Raw genomic sequence first — 17309 nt, forward strand, 5'->3', positions numbered from 1 at the left:
CAAACACACACTGATGTGAGTTCCATTCAGCACTACTTACATGTCTAAGGCAGGATTCAGTGCTTTTTTGTAAAAAATGACAAAACCCTGTAAAAGACTTGATATCTTCCAAGATTTTAGGTTGGATGTGACAAACACTGCAAGTGACATCATAGACCTAGCCAGAGACATGTAAGCTCAAGGCGACCCTTACATCAAGAATGAATAGGAGAAAATCCAGATGAATAAACGAGCTGCTTGTCACCGAACCAGCTAAGTGTACTCCCAGTGGCAGGGTATAATACATAACTGAACCCACCAAGACTGAAGACTGAAGAATATTAGAAATGTGTTGGGAAGAAGGAAGCATTATGTAGCAATGAAGCACAACAGCTAATAGGCCAAAGAGCAGACCACACTAACCTCAATGCATAAACTCTAGTGAGCATCACTGGAGTTTATGTGATGCTCATGTTGGATGTCTTTGTTGCAGACATCCAACAAAGAGTCTCCGCTATGAAGAACTGAACAGCACCAAGCCTGGTGGGTGATCTACACCTACTGGCTCAAATTGATATTTCTTTGTCAGCCTAGTAGAACAAATTAACCAATTGTTGAAAAATGGGACCCACCTTAGATGACGGAGGGCCACACAGTCCTTGCAATGAAAGATCCTCACAAGGGAGCAATCCTATCCAAACACTGGCCAATAACCTGTCTCTTCACATGGAAGCTTGACAGATAAAAAAATCACCAATTAGAAATGTGGCATCTAGATGGAGCTAAACCTTCTCAGCCAAATAAACAACAGAACTAGCTATGGATACTGAAAGTCACGTGGATGACATCAAGCTATACTTTAATAGTGAGTGAGACATTTGCTCACTTATCCTCACCATCTAAAGTAGGGACATCAGTATGTCGTGGCCTGGAGAAATGTGGCTGGATTGTGACAAAGAGAGGAATTTGCACTCCCAAAAGGGAAGAACTGGGCAAACAGCTATGCCTTTGTGGTTATCAGATACCCTGCTGGGGTAATAAGTTGCCCAAAGTAGGAAATTCAGATCATAGATCTTAAAACACAAAATCTACTCACCATGCATGGTGTACTCCACCCCAAGTCCAGTATCCACAGGCTGTGGATGCTATAGCCTGACACAGAAGGAGGCAGCAGTCTGGTGAACAGCAGAGCCGCCATCCAAGACGAAGATGCCCTCAGTGAATGTCTCAGACATTGGAAAGCAGGAAACTGGAAAAACAGGGACTGAAAAAACCATTAAGGGATATGCCACCAACAGATGGCTGAAATGACTGATATGATCAAAACATGTAAATGGCTGGCAAAGGTAGGACAACACAGCATCACTGACTATGGCAGCACAAGAGGAGACTGAGATGTACCATACCTGGCAAGATCCCAAGCAAGATCTTTCATGCCACCTTCTGTTGTAGAACTTCCAGATTCTCAGCTAAGGAGATTGTAACATAGGAATGGGTGGAGGACCTGACCGACCAACAACCACTGTTTATGATGATGATGATGATGATGATGATGATGATTATTATTATTATTATAAAGAGATTATGGTTTAGTGTGCTTTTGGGAGAGGTGGTAAACAACAAGGGTTTGAGGGCACCCAGGTTGACTTGGAAGAAAGGGGCACTTTGAGGAAAATGGGTTGAGCACCACTGATCTAAGTAACTGTTCTTACTACTCTGTTGTAGATATGGATTTCTTCTGACCCAACAGTCCAGCCGCTTGTCAGAGACAGAGCTGTCAGTAAATCTGCTCAACATGGTTGATGCTGAAGAGGGACAGTACCAGCTAGGGCACACCAAGGTAATAAAACTCTTATCCTTGCTGATGAAATTAAAACAAAGTTCATTTATTGACTTTCTACAATTGTAAATTGTCATTTGAATTCTAATTTTTGTCAGATTAAAAATACCTTCTGAATATGACGACCTTAAAGCAGATACAGTTAACACCAGAAATTTACATAAAAAAAACTATATGAAACTATATGCGTTTGTTCACAGTGTCTTATGTGTAAATTAGGATTACCAACATTTTACTATTTGCTATTATACCAGAATAATGACATAATCAGATTTTTTTAAGGCAATTTTTATGACTTTCTTCAAGGTCAAAAGTTTAAATATACTTCATTAGTATCAGGCACCATTGCAACGGGGATACCAACGCAATCCAGTTGCTTCGAACAGGGGAATCCCATTCCCTCTGTCCTTCTGCAACAACGGACATGAATCCTTTACACTGTGGGCTCACTGGTATGGGGTTATTCAGCTAGCTTGTTATAAAAACACTAATCTTGTCCTGGAATTACCTACACTGTTGCCGCCTGTGCTTTTCGTAGTGTGGGACAATTTACCCAAGGGGACACAAAGTTCATTTGAGGCTACCAAAAAGCATCTCCAGGACATATTTGACCAGAAGGATGTCATTGCCTCATTTCAGACTTTTCCCAATGCACTTTATCAGCTGCCAAATGAAGCGATGGAAGTCTATGTTGCAGATATATGTCTTCTAGTGAAAGAGGCATTCCCTGATTTTGAGAAAAATGAGTACATGAAAATGTTACATTTCATTGCTGGTTTGAATCAGGATCTGGATACAGATCAAGTGCGACGAGAGTGGGGTGAATACGTATCAGGAGGCTTTTGAGATTGCAGCAGGAGCAGAGCGGACTTGTCAGGCTGCTCATTTAATATCACCAGTATTGCCAGGTGCTGCAGCAGAAGATGTAAGCACACCCCCTTCTGTAAATACTGTTTCCAGCAAACAATCGCATCTGAAAACTGTCATACAAGACTTCACTAGTACTGTCAAGGACCTCAGTACAGAACTAGGGACACTGAAACTGAAGTTGGATAACAGAGATTCACATTCACCAACAAGACAGTTTCGCCAGCCCTCCCCTGAGCATGGGCACCGATCTGGGCACAGTCAAAATGACAATCTATACAGCAGGGGATAAAGATCTGGTTTCCCTTCTTTCAGGGCCAGCAGTGAAAAGTATTTATGTTTCAGTGGTTTCTACAATGAGGACAGTAGAGGACGTTGCCAATCACCTGGGAGACACTCGTATGAATGGAGGCGGAGGAGCCTAAGCCCTCAATGAAAACATGTCTTGTTTCAGGACCAGAAATTTATGGCACCTCCACCTATGTGTCGTCGCTGACTACTATTCTGATCATAACAATCCAGGCTACTCTACTGATGGATCATACTATCAGGGAAACGAACACTAGCTGTTGAGGAGGGACTCTCATCAGCTTACGCAAATAAAACCCTAAATGACGGTGGAATTGCTGAAGTTGAAAATGTTGTGTCACTGCCACACACTATTACACTATCTTCACAGCTGCTGTCACAATTTCTTGAGTCTATCTATCTATCTATCTATCTATCTATCTATCTATCTATCTATCTATCTATCCATCCATCCATCCATCCATCCATCCATCCATCCATCCATCCATCCATCCATCCATCCATCCATCCATCCATCCATCCAAACCCACCCAACCCAACCCACCCAACCCACCCACCCAACCCAACCCAACCCAACCCACCCAACCCCAACCCAACCCAACCCAACCCACCCACCCCTACCCAACCCACCCAACCCACCCACCCACCCAACCCCCCAACCACCCACCCACCCCTACCCACCCACCCACCCACCCACCCACCCACCCACCCACCCACCCACCTACCCACCCATCCATCCATCTATCCATCTATCCATCTATCTATCCATCTATCTATCTATCTATCTATCTATCTATCTATCTATCTATCTATCTATCTATCTATCTATCTATCTATCTATCTATCTATCTATCTATCTATCTATCTATCTATCTATCTATCTATCTATCTATCTATCTATCTATCTACTAGCACAATATTCACTGCTAGTGAATTTTACATGCAACAGTCCACATACCACATGCAAATAGGTTGCTTACATTTTAAAAAAATTAATTTTAGCTTACAGAAATGTCTCTCCCCACCAGCAAGTCACAGGCAATATGCAAAATATACATGAAGCAATCCAGACTTCTAAAAAAATGCTACATTGTTGTATTTTGTTCAAGCTGCAGAATATAACTTTAATAAAAAAATATGTTTTTTACACATTTGTTAAAGTTGTCACCTTGTTGTGACAGTTTGCTATGAAACAGATGAAAGGATTAATCTCCTCAACCTCCTCCCTGAGCAGCTACTGCTGTCTAAAAAAATGCATTGTTCTGATCAAAAACAACCAATCAGAACCAGGAGGATGGTTTTAGTGCTATGTGCTAATGGAAAATTTTATAAAGATTGTTTGGATTTCTGTGAATAATAAATACATTGTTTTTGTTGTGTAACTATAAAAAGAGCAGAGAGACAGGAAAAATCCACATAGATTCCCTGTAATGATGCTCACCCTTTCACTGGGACAGGGCTGAGGATTTATGCTGGTATCAGGGTTAGAGTTATTGTTGACTAATTCACCTGTGGCCAAGTGTGGTATGAGGAACAGAGACCATATGTTGTTAAATTATTTCCTCCATTCATTAAATGTTAGTGAAATGAAGGGAAACAGTAGTCTGTGGAACTAAAGCTAATTATGCTAAATGGTTGATAATCTCACACAGCCCACCCACCTCTCAGGGGCGCCGCCAGGAATCATGGGCCTCATGACAAAATATTTTTGATTTTTTTTGTCTGATCAAACATTCTAATCTATGAAATTAAGTAATATGTTTATTAGTTGTATCGGGTCACTCATTATAGTTGACAGAAATAAAAGCTTGAAAACAACAGTGTGTATGTGTAACAGATTTAACTTGTTTCGTTTAATAAACTAACTTACTAAAATGATTTTTCTGTATTTTTCTCATTTGCTGAATGGGTCCATAGGTGTTTCTTAAAGAGTTTCTGTACCAGAGGTTGGAGGACAAATGGAACAGCACTCAGACATGGGCAGCTGTCACCATCCAGAGGAACATCAGGGGCTTCCTCTGTAGAAAAAATTTCAAGTTTTTCAAACAAAAAGCAATTATTCTCCAGAGTCACATCCGAGGACATCAGGCTAGGTATGCAAGTAGATTTTTTTTTTTTTTTACTAAATATTTCTTAAGCATACAATATGTAAAATGCTTAATTTTCAGAAAACGTCATCTTCATTTAAACAATATTTCCTGGATTTTAAAATCCATTGAAGTTAGTGTGAAATAAACAACATAAAGCAATTTAAAAAATGCAATAAGTGGTCTTCGCCAACATAATTTTCAAAATCAAAACAATAAACATAATTACAAGATTAATATTAAAACTGCAAGCTCAGCACCGATCCAGCCTTATGGCATCTGCAGGAACGCCACTGCCATCATCAATTCTCTCGCCATTCCGGAAGCCATCCACTAAGCGGTGTATTTGCTGAATATTCAAATAAGTCTTCGTTCCACTTCAGTACAAGTCCAGGGGCAGGTCTTGAGTGTTGTTTTTTTTTTTTTAATCTGACCTATCGGAGTTAATAGCTGTTAAGGCTGTTTACTTAATAACTCATTAAAAATCATGGCAGGGACAGATGCAAAGTTACATGAAATATATTCATCATTCTGCACTGGTGCTCATCTATCAGTCATCAGAGGAGACGTTGGCGTCTTATTCAGGTGTTGGAGCATCAAGCTCCTTATATTTGGGAGTGGCTTTTCTGAGAAATTGAAGTGGATTATTTTACAGAAGAGCTATCCCAGATAGTGAATCAATGTTGAAACAACATTAGGCAGACACACTGAATCCATATTAAAATTTGACATTGAAATTATATTGAAGGTGGTCAGTGACTTACACGTCAAATCAAAGTGGGGGTTTCAACCATAACTGACACTATATCAATGTTGATTCAATCAATATTTAAAGTAAATGCCTGTTTTTCAGAAGAGCTAAAGATACAACTCATGGAGGACCATGTATTTAACACACTAGAGACAGAAAAATAGTGCAAAATGTGATTTGTATTGTACTTGGAAAATATTTTTACAATATATATAAGACAAACTTCCATCAAATAAATTGTTCAATTTTAACAACAAACATTTCCAACTAAGTTAATGACTAAATTCATTCAAAAATGCTCACATAGTGATAAAAATCCCACAAAAGAAGTAATAGTCCAGTTCTGTTTATCCAGTTACCAATTCAATAATCAAAAGATTGAATCAGTATTTAGTAGGTTTAGATCAGTTTTTCAGACCCCCTGCCTTACATGTTTTAGGCGTTTCCCTTCTTCCACACACCTGGATTCAATCTGCGGCGTATTAACAGCCTTTGATGGCTGAAGAAGAGGTCATGCAGTCATTTGAATCAGCTGTTCTGGAAGAGACACATCTAAGCATATCAGTAAACACATAAAATAAATATGTGGAAATAAATATTTAAAATTTAGGGCTGCAGCAGCCATTGTATGGTCAAGCTCCCCCAGACCAAAAATTCAAATCCCACAAAATTTTGCCAATTAGATACAAAACAATGCAGTTATTTTTCAATAAACACAGTTAAGATAGAAGTAAAATTGCCGAATGTACAGCAAAAGTGCTCAGAGTCTAATTCAATTCAGAAGCTGGTTGCAAAACAGCCAACACAAAGGGGGGTGTGTGATTGGGACAAACCACTAATGACAAAAGGGAGGATGGTCTGCTCCACTGCTTGTAGTGATTTGTAGATGTTTTTGTGTCAACATATGCATAGTCAGCAATAATATTTAAAGATGAATAAGAAAATGTACAGAAAACAATCTTAACCCACTGTTCTCCACATGTAGTGCTTAATTTAAAACATAATAAACCCCCACTCAATAAAATATTCTGATACAGAACTCAAGGACGAAGAGGGGAGTGGGCAGGCGAAGAGGACCTGAAGCAAAAATTAATCTTTTTGACCATAATTCAACTTTGAGTTACCATGGGATGGATTCAACACGTTTGAATGACAAAACTTTTTATGAACTGTGCAATGTGAGAGCTGTGGTGGAGCCAGCTGCACATTGTCCATAAACAAACAAAATAACCTATCATCCTCCTACTCCTTCCAAGAAATAGGTCATGTGTGGTTATAAAGAGTTAGTGTATACAGTTTCAGTCATATCATACGAGAGCAGAAGGACTTGCCCGATAATCTTCAGTGTCTTCTCTGAGTGGGTGGGGCTTTGGTGATGTTATTAATGTACCACACCCATGTGTCGAGCACTGATGATGCACATCACTGATGAGGCACAGAAAATCTGGTGCAGATCGAATCATGGGTAAGGATGACATAATTGTTGGAAAAAACAAGCGGGGCAAAAGAGTCAAATTTCAGTATATTCCGATTGTCCTCTTTAGAAGCTAACAAAGGTGAATCACATTCAGTTTAGTTAAATCATTAGATGCATGTGTGATTTAGAACCAACCGTATGCAAATGGCGAGGGATTGAAATTTAGCATTCTGCCGCCACAATGTTGACAGAATAATTCAGCATCATGCTAATGAATGTTATCAGACATGGTTTTAAATTTGTATGAATCAAAGAGTAAAGGAAGACATTCAGCAGCATAACATGTGACTTTCTATTGGAAGGGGTTGGAGCTAAGGTGGTGTCACCAATTGACCATGTGAATGTGATGAGTCTGCTATGTCATACCAAAAGTGTGATCCAGCTGGGAGATTGTATGTGGAAGTTATTCCACCTTGATATTTTATGACAAATGGTCCGACTTTGAGGCTTTGCCACGCCCAGACTTTGGTGCATCAAAAAGATTTCATAACTTTTGATCTTCAATGGCCTAGACCAGTGGTGCCCAAAGTCTGTCTTTGAGGATTGGTTTATCTCCCTGGTGGTAGTAACAACTTCTTCAGCAAGTCAATGTTCTTCTTAGGCCTTCTATGAGATCATCATTTGATTCACGTGCGTTAAATTAAGGAGAGAACTAAAACATGTAGGATCCCGGCCCTCGAGGACCAACTTTGGACACCACTGGCCTAGATTGAGCTGAGTGATTGTGAAGTCTGTATGTCAAAACCTGCAGGAGGAGTTTGCCCAAATACAACATGTGCAAAAGAGACAAAATGGATGCTTTAATCCAAAATGGCCAACTTCCTGTTGGGTTTGGACCATGGCTCTAACAAACATTTTGGACGTCCTGACAAAAAAAAGCAAAGGTTCCTGGGTTTGATTCCTGGCACAGTTTTCTATGAAAGACTGCTCAGACCTACATTAGTTATATTTCTTTTTTATGTTCAAAAACATTATTGAGTACTGATTAAAAACAGTTAAAAAAAAGAATAGATAGAAGCTTTCCCAATCTGCTAGAATTGTTTCTGTTTTTGAATCCATTGCAAAAATAATTGCACCTGCTTTGTGAATTTCCTCTTAAGAGTCTCTGGATATTTCCACTTTTAGGAAGTACTACAAGCGTTTGAGGCAGTCCTTCACCCAGTTTTGGGCTGTGATGCTAATTACTAGAAACACAGTTAAGAGGCACCATTGGAGAAAGGTAAGTGACACAAAAGAAGCACTCTATCCTGGTAAATCAATGCCAAACCTTCCAGGCAACCTCATGTTTTCAAGTTTTATTGCATTATAAATTCTGTTTGCCTGTTATGCAACCCAGTTTTATTGCTCCTCACAGTTAAGGACATAGCATGCCTCTGACAAAGATAAGAACCCTCTGAGACCAAAGTGTAATTATTTTATTCCTTCATTTTTCTTTATTCATTTTTTTTATTTTGTTTTACAATATTGGCTGATTTTTTTGTTTGAATCATTTCCTTGAGTCTTTTTTTTTTCATTAGACCTTAGCTTTCACTTTTATTGTCTGATATTCTTTATTTTTTTTCCATTTACTGTTCTAAACAGAAGAGTATAGTGATGATAATTCCGTCATATATGTATAGCTATACGGTGTATATTGCCCTGGATTTGCACCATAATGTCCAAAACAATAAGGCAAACGTTGTTTGTGACAACGTTTCCCTTGGACGTTGGAGTTAAAAAACTGTTTAACTCCATTATAAAAAGAATTGGTAAAGCTTATCAACATATTGTTCTTTTTTACCTAACAATATAATATCAATTCATATTAATGTACATTTGTAAATAGATATCTTAAAATCTTTCAGAAGTGTTCTTATTTTAAAGAGTGTCTGCTATCATCTCATTTGAGGCTTTCAGCTTTGCAGTTCAGTGTGGTGACTTGGTTATTTGGCTTCTTAATCAAATTATACTGTAACTTCAAAAAGATATCAATTGCATCTGCTGTCGGAAACTTTTTATGGTGTAATTTATAAAACCTGAATAGAAAACTAAGTAGATTTTTCAGAGTTCTATAGATGGAAAATATTCCACAAATATAAGATTTGGACTGGACAGCAACATATTCAAATGAATTTAAGTTTCCAAATGATCTTTTGCTGAGCTGCAGTTCCTCATAAAAAGGCAACTCCACCCCTCTTTTTGTTTATTCTACACTTGTAAAATTAGGGGTAGCTTTAGGTACTTTTAACTGAAACATGGTCCTCTGTTTCAGTTAAAATCATAAGATTTAGTTTCTGTTTGACAATAAAGTCATTTACAAAAAAAACTATTTATCTGTTAAAGATCTTAAATTGGGTAATACAGTGTTTAGTGTGTAGGTTTTAACTGCTTTTTAACAATAATTAGATTGGGAATTCTGTGTTTTATTAATAGGTCTTGTCATTTTGCTCTGTCTGGTTAAGATTTGGGTGAAAATTTGATTCAATTAAATATTTTTGTTATCCTTATTTAAGCCAGTAAAATATGATTAATATCAAGGGGTTTTCCATCAGGGTGTGTTTAACCCATATGTTTAATCTTTAGTAATAATTTTCTTTTAAAAACTAATCTATTTCTTTTAACTACCATTCTTATCTTGCATTAATCATGTTACCTGTGTGTGCATACACACCCTGACTACACACTCGGCTACACTCTCATCTTGGACTTTAACCTACCATGGTGAAATTTGAAGCAGCACTGCCTCTCTCCTTCTGTTCTTTAAAACCTGCCCATATGGCGTCTGACTTCACAGTTTCACCAGGTAGGGTGCTTTATTCTTTGTTTTGTCATTGATATGGGCATGAAATGTTTTCAGCAAGTTTTTTATTTCATTTCAACAATTTTACTCTATACACTCAAGGTTAATAAGGAAGAGACTTGTCTTCATCAGATTTCAAGACACTGGAAAGAATTTCCTTTCTCTCTGTGACTCTTTTTTTCTATTCTCACCAAGGTCTGATACATCCTCTAAATCTGTTTCAATGTGTTTTAAGTAGCTAAATGAGGTTAATATCTTTAACCATATGTCATTTGGCTTCACTTTTACCAGTCAGGATTTGAGGTTTCCCTTATTGTTTTATGAGACTTGAACTCTGAGCTATGAGCCTTAGTCTTAGCTCAGTAACGAAGCTCCGTAACGTGATCTTGGGCAACAGCATTCACTAATGTCATTGGAGGTTGTTACATCTCAAAATGTACTTAGAATAACAGTGCTTTGTGTTTTTAGGAGTGTTATTTATAGTTTTTTTTGGTCTCTGGTAGAAATAAATGGTGTTGCTATATTTTTGGTTCAGTTTTATGCAGGCTTTACAGACTGCAGTCTGTACTAATCCATATATTAATCCATTATAATCCTTATAATTATATGGATTATAATCCATATAATCCATTATATGGATTATAATGCATATTATAATGAATATGCCTTATTCATTCTAATATGAATAATGCATACATAATTTAAAAATGATTAAGAACATGTGTCTCCAAGTTGTAGGACAAATAATGACAATTTTCTTGATTTGGATAATTTGTTTGAAGAAAACTGTATTTTTTTTCCCCTACTCAGTCTTATGCCATGCAAGTCTCCATTTCTTCAGATTGCAGTGAGACAGAAGTAGCTATTTTGACTCATTGTTCTCCACCACATAATAGTGAGATGCCTTCTTGACATGTTTCAGGGGGTGAATGTTGCCATTTGACAACTCATAATGCAGTTATTTTACATATGTTTTAATGGAGTTTACCAATGTATAGCAAAATGAAAGATCAGTTTTTATATGGTAATTCTAGAATTAATCTTGAAAACATTTGGTAGATCTGACGTGAAGCCAAAAAGCAGATTTAATTACAATATGCAATATCTTTTATTGCCTCTCCATGGGCTGCCACCTTAGCATGGTGGAGGGGTTTGAATGTCCCAGTGATCCTAGGAGCTATGCTGTCAGGGGCTTCGTGCCCCTGGTAGAGTCACTCTAGGCAGACAGATGAGGGATCAGACAATGTGCAGCCCAAAGACCCCTTATGATGAATACAGCCATTCCCTCACCCAGAGGCGGGTAACTGGGGCCACACTCTGAGGCCAGGGTGTGTCTGAAAGAGTGTGTAAGCAATTATGGTGAATATTGTCAGCATGTGAAGAAATTAAAATAACAAGTAATAATAGTGATGACAATAATATTAAACCTATAAATTGTCAGTAAGAGGCAGCTAAATATAAACAAGGAATCGATTAATAGAGATAAAAAGTTCTTGATTGAGTAATTGTTTGCAAGAATTACACAATTTATTCAAAAAGTTATGAATATTTCCTTTTGTATAGTAGATTTTACATGATCTTTATTGTACTATAATTGACGTAATTATTTTATAATTGCTTTTATCCTTCCTTTTTTCTTTCTTACAGTTCTCTCTTCTTCTTTCTGAATTATTCTTCCTTTCTCATGCCATGTAATTCCAATATTATAATATTAGAATCTGACAATCAGTTTGTCTGCTCATGTTGATAAAACATGGTTTTGGTTTGATAATGTGTTGTTTTTCTGAAAGCAACCTCAGAAATAACAAAGCAGTCTTATGCAATCTTTGTGTTTGTTTAGTGGAAACATTGTTTCTTCATCAATAGGAGCATACATTCATGTTTTAATCTTTTCTGAATTTTATGTTAGACTATGCAAATACTGAATTATGCATCAATATTAACAGCAGTAAAAACACTGCTGTTGTACTTTGTACACAGTAAAGCTTATAGTTTTTTGAATATATTCAAAAAAGTACCAACACTGTAAACTCTGGATAAAACCAATATTGATATTTGCTGGAGCTACCCTCACACATTGTACAGTGTTCTTTCTGTCACTTGTAAATGTTCTGATAAAATGACAGCATTGCTGGACTTTTGGAACTGTGTGACTTACTGCATGAGGAGGGACTAAAGCATTATGGGTGTAACACAAGTATATAACAGCACCTGTACCTAAGAATAGGTATGACAGAAAACACTCCTCAGACAGTGATTGGGGACAAAGATCACTAAAGTACGCAAATAATACAATCTCGCACATAAGGAGTCCTGCAGCGGGTTAGCAGCAAGTCTGAGATGAAGAACATTAAACGAGGATTAGGATTTAGGATTACAAATTGAGGATTCATGTTTGTTGATTTCAGGAATTACACAAGAACAAAGGTAAAACAACTAAAAAGACAACGCTCATCTCGTCAGGGATGGTAAGAGGATAATAGGAGCAAATTATTTCTCTGCTTTATTTATTTCTTCAAGTTTTTTATTTTTAACTTTGATAAAAAAAGACTGTATTTTGTTTAGGATGTAGGGATGTTAGAGATACCTGCTGAGCTGTCTGCCAGACTCCGCAGTGCAGCAGGTAAGTTTTGAAAAAAGCTATTCGAAAACTGATTTTAAACAACATTGTGCACCAGTTGTGTAGGGTTCATATAATATCACAGGAAATCACACCAACCAAGGGTTCTGGCTTGGTGATCCTATTAATCAGATGAAGATTCTTACCATTACATACTGTATTTAGATTGTTTCTTGTCTCTTTATTAATTTTCTACATTTGCTCAGTTTGTTCTCTTATTCCTGATGTTAGCAAAATCTGAACAAATAGTATGGCTGGAATTATTACTTTTTACTACTTTGCTAAACATTTGAGTACATAGTAAAATACAGTCAGAGCCCTATAATTGTTTACTGTAATAATGGCCATTTCTGATATCAAACTCTATTATCAAAAGAGTTTGAAGAGATTTTAAAAATCCTCACTTCATATTTGGACAGAAATAGAAAAGAAGTACTCCAGTTTAGAGTGGAGAGAGCCTTAGTATCCCTCAGCTCTTAATTTCAGAGGCTGCTAAAGAGTATATGTGGCCAAAAAAGCATCTCATTTCAGTGACTGGTAGCATGGTATTTGTAAAGTGCGTATTTGCATAATGAGTAAGAAATTACTGCATTAGTTAATTTCATTTTCCAGTGTTGTCCTTTTTAGTATTTTTTTTATCTGTGGTACATCTGTTTTCTACATCTTACTTAGGATTCTCTCAGTAACATAGTGATTGTTTACAGCTAGAGGCTCTTTTGACAATTGTAAATCTGCCCCTGCATGATAGGCTGGTTTGGGTCATATTGCATACATTAACACCATCTTTGGCTGGGCCTCTGTGTGCAACAGTGTGGCTTGCCTTCACTGGTTTAAACCCTCTTTGGGCTGGAAAAACACAGTATGGGTGTAAGAAATTACTGCATTAGTAACACAAGTAATTTGTGTTACTAATGCAGTAATTAGTAACACAAATTACTGCAAATTCTGGATGTACAGAATTTTACCTGTACATCCAGATTTTTATCTCTGGGTCAGACCTAATGCATTCTGCATTTCTTCTATAATTAGTTCTAACCATTTGAAGAGTTCCTTTTTATGTAACAAATAGGCTTGTAATTCCAATGCTGTGTTTTTCCACTAGGGGGCCACCATGGATCACAGATTACAGAAGTTGCACCTCCACAGGTGAAGGCAAAACATAAACTGAGCCTTCCTCAGGACATTGACAGATACCCATTCTCTCGCTTTGCCAAGTCCACATTAAAGGTTTGTTCCCACTGATTACACTGACAACGTTTTTAATTCCTCCTCTTCTTCTTGCCATAAAAACATAAACATAAAAATGAACCTAGATTTTACAATGCTTCTCAAGATCATATGGATCAGAAAAACCAATAGGTAAAAAATCTTTTACTGAGGACATAAGTTAGAGTATTGCACTGCTCTTCTTCCCAATTCTGCTTTTAAATAAAAGAAAATCTCTCTTGCTTAAGGATATTTGTACAAATATGGTCTGCGCTGGTACCCTGACTTTTGCATTCAGGTTTAATGTCTCTTGCTGTTCGTGCTGAAAAGTCTGGGATCTACTAGAGGTTTTCATTTCTGGTGCTGTTTTTTATTATTTTGCTCTTTACCATAACATGTATTCATCAAAGAAGGCAGGATGTCATAGTCCAATTCTTACATTCTGTTGACTGAAATAGTTTTTACCCTTTACAATCAGGAAGTTTCATTTGCAAGTAGATTCTACTGCTAGAAGAAGATGTGTGCAAAAGGAAATAAACTCAGATTTATACAATTTGCTTGTGTGTCAGTACAGATCAGAACTGTTTACAACAAGAAAGATTTTATTAATAATGATGGCACAGCTATTTGAGAGAGTTGCACAGCACTTCATAGGAAAGACGGAATCTTAAGCTTTAATAAAAATCTATACTTTTTTAGATTTTAAATAAAATATGTAAAAAAATGTATCAAATGTTTTTCAAAGGAAGTGAAAGTCATATCAATCTCCATTTATTTATCTTAAAAAAAAAAACCCATTGTGAACAGTCTCCTGACTGTTTATACTGTTGATTCTGATAGTGGTAAAAACAAAAAGTCAACAGGTTTTAAGGGGTGAAAGTTGAGAACAAATACATAAAAATACATGCAGATATGTTCCCAGGATGAAAAATATACATTTAACGTATTCGACTTGATTTTCTTACTGTATTTTGCCCTCAGAATACATGGAGCCAGCCTCAGGGATACCCACTCCAGAGACCTCTCATGCCTTTGGAACCTGAATATTCCAGAATAGCCTTGGAAATCAACAAACTGGTATGAGGATGTTTGGATGTTCTTTCTTTTTGTATGCTGTCAACTGTCATCCCATCAATCCATCTTTGCCATTTTGCATCCCTCTCCACAGATCTTACGATTTTTAGCTGAATCAGATATTAGCCTCTGGCAGGAGCTGGTGTTGGGTAATTATATAGTGGAGAGAGGCCAAAAACAGCCAGCCTTGAGGGATGAGATCCTTGTTCAGTTAGTGTACTACACGTTGGACAAAAAGGAGGAACAGGACAGTCTGAGGGGATGGCTCCTGCTGGCCTGCTGCCTGAGTGCTTTCACACCCTCACCAACACTGGACAAAGTGTTGCTCAAGTAGGTGCTACACTTCAGATTATCATTTAGACAGATAGGTCAAAAAATTCCTGTCATAATCTACCTTTAAGTGTCATTTATTAAAATGATAATGCTTCTCTTCCATTCAAAACTGAACATCCATCCACATCCAGTGTCACTTTTTCTTCACACCAACAAACACTACAGGCTGCAGCCCCAATAGCTACGAATAAGCAATGAATGAAACAATCAAACCACTTCAGCCAAAGTTTCGAAATCAGAAAACAATAAGGGAGCAATTCTTAAATTAAAGTGATCAGAAGTCAGCAAGACTCTGAATGAATGATGGGCAGTGAGATTACATTCCTCAGAATGTGCTCCCTCTGCACCAGACACACTCCAAAAGTGTCTCACCATCAACACACTCACAGGAGAACGCACAAAACAAATATCAAAATCAAATGAGATTGCGGGGCATTTGATAAAGGTTTGATTTTTGATGTAAGAAAAAAGTCAAAATACAAAGACATTGATGTATTGTGTATTTGGAATCTCACATGAAATAAGTAATTTTTAATATTTCTATTTCTGATTAACAATTAAAACCAACAGAACAAAAGATACATGACTGTGTTGTCATGCAGACTAACCAGAATTGTTTGTTTTTTTTGTTTTTTTGTTGTTGTTGCAAAATAATAATGGAGTCTTATTTATTTATAGTTACTTTAATTAAAATGCTAATTTTAATTTATGGCTTGTGCATAGCATTTTAATCATAATAATTGTTTGCCACAACAAGGGAAGAGGGATCTGCAGCAAAAATCCCAGCATCTTCAAAACAAATTACCCTAGATTGAAAAGGTCTAAGATACAGGCAAAATTCAAAATAAGAAAAAGTTGATAAAGAGATAGAGAGCATGCAATTCTAAGGAGACAACCTGCTTATATAGTCTATTTTAACATAAGCTAACATATCTTTGCAATAGACACACCTGTACTTAAATTACCTCTTATTTGTCTTGTTTGATTTCCCATATCTTATGAAAATGCTTCTTAATGTGCGATATGTCAGATACTAGATTACTTTTTTATACTGCTTTCTTTAAATGTGTGCCTATTTCCTTGTAGGTATGTATCTGACCATGGTCCAGCAGAGTATCGTTCACTATGCCAACACAAGCTGCTGACCTCTCTGCAGCTCCCAAGCCCCACTGCCCGCATCTATCCACCCACACAACTGGAGTGGACATCCAATCAGAGGAAAGGAACGATGCTTCTGGAAGTAAACACTTTCAATGGTAAGATAAAAGAAAATCTAAGCAGAACCTAAACAGGAAAGATCAATTTAAAACAAAGTCTCCTCTGATATTAGATGAGATATTGACAACTGAAGTGGAGTCATGGACCACAGGAGAGCAGCTGGCCTCTTGGCTTCTTTATTACAGGTAGCCATGTTGTTCTTAAAACATATTTATAAAAACTGCCTTATTTTGCATTGTTCTGTATTTTATTCTTTCTTGATTTTTCCTCTCTCTGTATGGTGTTGTAACTTAAGAGGGGTGACCGAGGCTGTGCAAGGTTGGTCAGTTTCTCTTGCTACAGATGAAGGGTGGTCAGACCTTGCAGGCTCAGACTTTGTCATGGACCTGGTGGCTGGAGCTGAAGCTGAAGTTCCCATAGCACCAGGGACTCCCTCCTCCATGCAGTCTGACTACTTATTTAGCAACCAAGGAGAGAGGTAAAAACACTGTCATTTTCAGAACTTTTATTTATTTCCTTTGCCCCTTAGGACAAACAAGTTCATTTCATATCTAGCAGTACCTTTTGAAGATGACAACCTTTAAGCAAGTATTAAACATGTTTATTTAGTTCACATTTCTGTATTAAAAAGTTTTTTGTTTTTTCTGATTTAATATTATCTAAAATTGTTAATTAGCTGTAAGCAGAACATTATCACAATTAACTGAAATAAAGGCTTTAACATAATCATATTTGCGTCATTCAGTGAACTGAGTTACTTAGAAAAATT

At 37.1% G+C, this 17309-nt stretch overlaps 1 protein-coding gene across 1 annotated transcript in view; it reads left to right on the forward strand.

Moving 5' to 3' along the window:
- The first annotated feature begins 8485 nt into the window (after positions 1 to 8485).
- myo15b (myosin XVB) overlaps positions 8486 to 17309 on the forward strand; it is a 38003-nt gene continuing 29179 nt past the window's right edge. Inside the window, exons 1-9 of the mRNA XM_044101974.1 lie at positions 8486 to 8529; positions 12498 to 12557; positions 12655 to 12712; positions 13812 to 13936; positions 14897 to 14992; positions 15084 to 15319; positions 16409 to 16578; positions 16653 to 16725; positions 16836 to 17018. Coding sequence (XP_043957909.1) covers positions 12555 to 12557; positions 12655 to 12712; positions 13812 to 13936; positions 14897 to 14992; positions 15084 to 15319; positions 16409 to 16578; positions 16653 to 16725; positions 16836 to 17018 — 944 coding nt within the window. The 5' untranslated portion in view covers positions 8486 to 8529; positions 12498 to 12554. The remainder of the gene's footprint in view (positions 8530 to 12497; positions 12558 to 12654; positions 12713 to 13811; positions 13937 to 14896; positions 14993 to 15083; positions 15320 to 16408; positions 16579 to 16652; positions 16726 to 16835; positions 17019 to 17309) is intronic.

Source organism: Gambusia affinis, linkage group LG20 (assembly GCF_019740435.1).
Source record: "Gambusia affinis linkage group LG20, SWU_Gaff_1.0, whole genome shotgun sequence".
In the NCBI taxonomy this organism is placed as follows: Eukaryota; Metazoa; Chordata; class Actinopteri; order Cyprinodontiformes; family Poeciliidae; genus Gambusia; species Gambusia affinis.